The sequence below is a fragment of the Protomyctophum bolini genome, assembly GCF_963924005.1.
Source record: "Protomyctophum bolini genome assembly, chromosome: 5".
Lineage (NCBI taxonomy): Eukaryota > Metazoa > Chordata > Actinopteri > Myctophiformes > Myctophidae > Protomyctophum > Protomyctophum bolini.
The window spans coordinates 2016221-2022220 of NC_137866.1; the positions used below are offsets into that span (position 1 = coordinate 2016221).

Genomic DNA, 6000 nt, shown 5'->3' on the forward strand with positions numbered 1-6000 from the left:
CTAACATTACACCTATAGCTACATGTTTAAGCATTTATTTCATATTTACACGTCTTCTGTGGTCTCTAACATTACACCTATAGCTACATGTTTGGGCATTTATTTCATATTTACATGTCTTCTGTGGTCTCTAACATTACACCTATAGCTACATGTTTGGGCATTTATTTCATATTTACATGTCTTCTGTGGTCTCTAACATTACACCTATAGCTACATGTTTAAGCATTTATTTCATATTTACATGTCTTCTGTGGTCTCTAACATTACACCTATAGCTACATGTTTAAGCATTTATTTCATATTTACATGTCTTCTGTGGACTCTAACATTACACCTATAGCTACATGTTTAAGCATTTATTTCATATTTACATGTCGATGTTCAGCTCTGACACTTATTCCAGACATGCTCTAGTGTGTGAAGAGTCTGCCTGTGCTTTTAACTTTTTTTCTCCTCTGGTGAAAAGCTGTCATTTTGCGCGATGGCAGTCTTTTAGTCAAATCTGGTCACATATATCCATGACCGCCTGATAGCCTCGATAGAGATAGGTTTGAAAACCACGGAGCTAATTGTCGTGTTGGAAGAGGGAGATGATTCAAGGCAGGTGTGCAGGATCCACGCTGCATGAGAGAAACACACACACACACACACACACACACAGTGGCAGATCCACAGTGTAAATGGTCACTGATAGCCTCAGTGCGCGTCGCTCGCAGCCATTATCTGCAGCTTAATGATGCCAACGCTAACATTAAGCCCTTAAAGTTCCACAGCTGCAAATTAGCATCTGATTGCAATTATCGCACGTGCAAATTATCGCACGTGCAATTATCGCACGTCGTGCCACTGTGAGAGAGACAGAGACATGGCAGAGGGAAAGAGAAATAACTAAGTGGAGGACAAATTAAATAAAAACAGCATAATGTATAACGACATTCTCCAACAGGCCACTTTCCCACTTTCACTTTGTCTGTGTGTACAGTACACAGTAGTATGCCACCCCTGAAGATGAGAGATATTGTCTGTTCTGTGATCTAGATGAAATTGAAAACGAAGTTCACTTTCTGTTTTACTGCTCTAAATACGATGACTTAAGGGATATTTTGGTTAATAAGATGTCTTCTATATGTGGGGATTTCCTAGATTTAAATGACTATGTAAAAATGGAGATATGTTTTGCCAAAGGGACTTTCGTTGTAGCAGATTTTATCTGTCAAGCTTGGGAAAGAAGACAGAGTACTCTGTATACATCTGAGGTGTAATATAATGAATTATGTAACGTAAACATGCTGTAAAATGCATAAAGTATGTAATGTAAAACATGCTGTAATTGAAAATGTGAAATGGTGTCTTATAAACCCATGAGGGTTGGGCACAAGGTGTGCATGACACGGAAATAAATAAACAATCAATCAATCAAATCAATCATATGCAATATACTATTGTCTATAGTTTTTCATTCTTATATCTTGTGTGTGTGTGCGTGTGCGTGTGCGTGTGCGTGTGTGTGCGTGTGTGTGTGTGTGTGTGTGTGTGTGTGTTGTATTGAACTGGCAATGAAGGACCGGAAAGTCTGGCGTAGCATTGTGAAATCCATGATCTCGACTGCGGTCGAAAAATGAAGATAAGTCCTCCTACTAAGACCACCTCTCTCTCTCTCTCTCTCTCTCTCTCTCTCTCTCTCTCTCTCTCTCTCTCTCTCTCTCTCTCTCTCTCTCTCTCTCTCTCTCTCTCTCTCTCTCTCTCTCTCTGTTCTCCTCCAATCAGGTGAATGCGTTCCTCTCCTTCGTGGTTCCCATGACGGCCATCTCGGTGCTCAACGGGGTGATAGCCAATCAGCTGCTGCGCATGTTCCGGGAGGCGGAGCAGGACAGCCGCGTGTGCGTGGTCGGGGGCGTGGTGGGGGCAACGCCACCACGCTGACGGTCGCCATGGAGCCCAACCGCGCCCAGGCGCTGCGCCACGGAGTGCTGGTGCTGAGTGAGTGACACGCTACGCTATGCTACGCTACGCTATGCTACACTACGCTATGCTACGCTACGCTATGCTACGCTACGCTACGCTATGCTACACTACGCTATGCTACGCTACGCATGCTACACACGACACGCACAAAATAGCCGATCTAGTTAGTTAGTTACTTTATTGACACAAATGTATAAAACATTGGGTCCAAACAATAATAACAAACCCATGAATCAAAAACTTTAAAAAGGTACAATACATTAAAATATACAATACACAGAAACCCTTTACAACAGGAGCTTCCTATTGCTCCACAAGTGACAGGCAGGCATGTAGCATAATTATGCAAAGTCTCTCTGTTAGTGCCCACAAAGAGTGAGCTCAAATCAATACCCTCATGTCCATATTTCACTCTGACATCTTGCGTGAGGTCGGAGGACACACCAGTATGTGCTGTTCGTTTTGTATACCAGATCTACAAGCTCATAACGTGTCACGATGTGACACATCGCAGGCTTGTAGATCTTCTATTTTCTAAATATTTTGTGTACATTTTAGACAGAATTATAACTCTTGCTGAAGTAGCCTACTGTACATTTTGAATGTGGGATTGAGACCTGCCACCTGACCTGAGATCAGATTCTATAAACGTCTTCTACATCCTGACAGTTTTCTGGAAAAAGCTATGTTTCTATGTCAGTCGTTCTTCTGATTTTTCAAAAATAGCAGACCTATGAATTAAGCAATATTACACGAGAGGGTGTGGGTTAACGTGATTATTGCCACGACAGTGATGCGGTCAGGAACGAGACGGGGTCGAGTTCCGCAAGCATCACTGAAGTGGCAATAATCACGTTAACCCACACCCTCGAGTGTAATATTGCAATTCTACCACAGTTACCCTTAAAACTATTAAAATTGCTGAAAGAATATTTTTTTTTAATGACGGATGTAGTCACTACGACCACAACCTTCACAAGAAACTAGCTAGCCTAGCCACCAAGTTTGCTAGCGCTCTGGGAGAACAGAGCAGCTGAATCTTTGTTTTGATTATAGGTGGTGAACGGTGCTGGTTTAACCCACGGCTAGAAGGCTGTTTCAACCAATAAGATTGCTTCCTCGAAACGACCTGTGGTAGAATGAGCCTTATTGAGTCACCACCGCCCCAACATACTGACAGCAGACTAGAGAGAGACACACGTGAACACAAGACTCACCATAATCTAATGAATCACTCGAACTAAGAACAACGATCCCCGTGGGCTCAAAAAACGTCTAAGAACTTCAGTCACAATTCCATGGTCTTCTGTTTCTCCAGTCCAGTCTTCCATGGCTCTATGATATGATATTATATATTGTCCTCATTGCGTATTGCCTCCTGGCTTTTGTCCCGCAGCTATATTTCTATATTTCTAATTGAAGTACGTGTGTGTGCATAGGGGCATGTAATGTACACGCGTTACCTATGTGTGTACCCATTATGCGCATGGGTGCGTGTGTGTGCGTGTGTGTGTGTGTGTGTGTGTGTTTGTGTGCGTGTGTGTCTGTGTGGAGGTGTGTGTGTTTTGTGAGAATCCATACTTATACAGTACCCGAGTTGTTACGTGCATGGGCGCACACACACATACGCGCACACACGCACACACACACACACACACACACTATTTTATTTATGTCCGCATAAGAGACACAGATATTTACACGGTGCTGTACAGAGTGCAATCAGCAAATCCCGGACACACACACACGCACGCACGCACGCACACACACACACACACACACACACACACACACACACACACACACACACACACACACACACAGACACACACACCGCTCGCACACACACACACACACACGCGCCTCCCGTGACCGGTCGGACGGTTTCAGACGGCGTCAGTTTTCCTTCACAAGTTCGCGAACAATTCATCCTCCATTAAGTTGAAGAATCACAGCACGGTATAACAGAGCACGCGCACACGCACACACACACACACACACACACACGCACACACACGCACACACACACAGCACGGTAACAGAGCATGCATAGGACATGTATTCCTTTCCCATGACATCACCACAGACATCCATTCCATATCAAACTGAAACGGTCTGAATGAATGATGTCGTGTTGTCGAGGCTCTGGGGAGACGCTGAGTCCAGAGACTTGTTTTATTCTCCATTGTTGTCCCATTTGGACGGAGAACTGATTCTACTAAACGTCTTCTAAATCATGACGGCTTTCAAAAAACCCTTTTAGATGTTTCTATGTGTCAGTGCAGGTTCTCTTATAACATTCTCACGTCCAGGACCCCCAGATATATATCTGTAATCAGCCAACGGTCGACCCCCCATCTGAAAATATGTTGTTCCAGGGACCCCCCCTCCCCCTCCCCCAGGCGGGGCCTTGATGCCGTCGTAATGAGTGTTTTTACACTTGCTGAAAATAGCAGATCTGTTCGTTGTAGATCTGCTATTTTCAGCATGCAACCAAGTGTAAGATGACTCATACTGGATCTCTTGTCCACTAGTCCCTTCCTAACATTTTAGTCTAGTTTTTATTTGTCGACGAAATTGTCAGTATATTTAGTCTCATAGTTTTAGTCATCATAGCTTAGTTTTCATTTAGTTTCCATTTAGTTTTCGTCAGTGGAAAAAGGGTTAGTCGATGAACATTTTCCGTCTTAGTTTCAGTCGACGAAAACAACACTGATAGCAACGCTCCCATGGGTTGGTGCAATTAGGTCTCCCAATTCTCCCAAATTGCTGCAATCATTTTTCTCAGGTACCTGTTTGGCAAGAGCAGCGTTTGCACTCTGGGTGGACGATTTGCGGTTTAGCTTTCAATTATTTCCGGGGGCAATTTCACTTCTAGAAAACCCATTCAAACTGTCTTTTATAACTTTTTCCACTTTGACATGTTTTATAGTTATTTTTCAATATTTAACTTTAATGAATGGCGCTTTTTTTTCATATAGCGCTTTTCCAAGTGCTCAAAGAAGCGCTTTACAACGGTTCATTCATTCATTCATTCATGCATTCATTCATTGGGAGGTGTATGAATGAACCTCCCTATTCCTTCATTCTTTCACAATCCCCCAAAAAAATCCACTTTATACAAAAGTAGAAATGCCCACTTGAGATTTTCACTTTGATGATTTTTTTTTTTTAATATTTAACTTAAGGCAACCGATGCATTTCCAATGATCTGCCACTAGGGGAGGAATGACCCACTTTTCTGTAAAGTCACTGTGGCTGCAATAGAGCGTCGCAGTCCCTCCCCCTTTCAGAACCACGAGTGGCCCAGGAAATGAAACCCAATGCATTTCTCCCATAGGATTTTCCTAAAGCATTTATTTAAAGGGTTACGCCGCGGACAAAGCCAACTCGGATCGTGACAAATCATGACAATGAACACAATGTTTTGGGGCCGATCAAATAATTTATAAGAAGAAAAACAAAACAAATAGTGTTGTGTCTCCTGCCTTTATTTTCTTCTTTCTAATGATTTGATCGGCCCAAAATATTGTGTTCATTGTCATGATTCGTCACGATCCGAGTTGGCTTTGTCCGCGGCGTAACCGTCTTTAAATAAATACTTTAAGAAAAGTGTTAGTCTCCAGGGATATCTCTTTGAGTGGTGCAGCAACTCCAATGCACAGCAGTGTGTGTCCGTTTGTGTGTCTGTTTATAGGCTCCATATGCCCCCAAAGCGCCAGCGCTCGCCCAGCAGTCTGCTGTCACCAGGCGTAAATGTGATCTGACGTGATGTGCTGCAGTGTTGGGTCAGGCTTGCGTCCGTTTAGCTATTTAAAAATAGCAGACCTACCAGCTCGTAGCGCGCCACCGAGTGGCGCGCAACGAGCTTGTAGGTCTGCTATTTTTTGAAAAATCGATGAACGACTGACATATAGAAACATAGCTTTTTCAGAAGACTGTCAAGATATAGAAGACGTTTTTTAGAATCTGATCTCGGGTCAGATTGGGATATTTTGCGTTTGCGCGTCTTACTTGTGTTAATGTGATCTC

The 6000-nt window shown here is 43.1% G+C and overlaps 1 protein-coding gene across 1 annotated transcript in view; it reads left to right on the forward strand.

Moving 5' to 3' along the window:
• LOC308315870 (neurotensin receptor type 1-like) overlaps nucleotides 1–1991 on the forward strand; it is a gene marked incomplete at both ends in the record, with an annotated part of 46635 nt that extends 44644 nt beyond the window's left edge. Inside the window, 2 exon segments of the mRNA XM_080764104.1 lie at nucleotides 1771–1891; nucleotides 1894–1991. Coding sequence (XP_080620230.1) covers nucleotides 1771–1891; nucleotides 1894–1991 — 219 coding nt within the window.
• Nucleotides 1992–6000: the final 4009 nt, after the last annotated feature.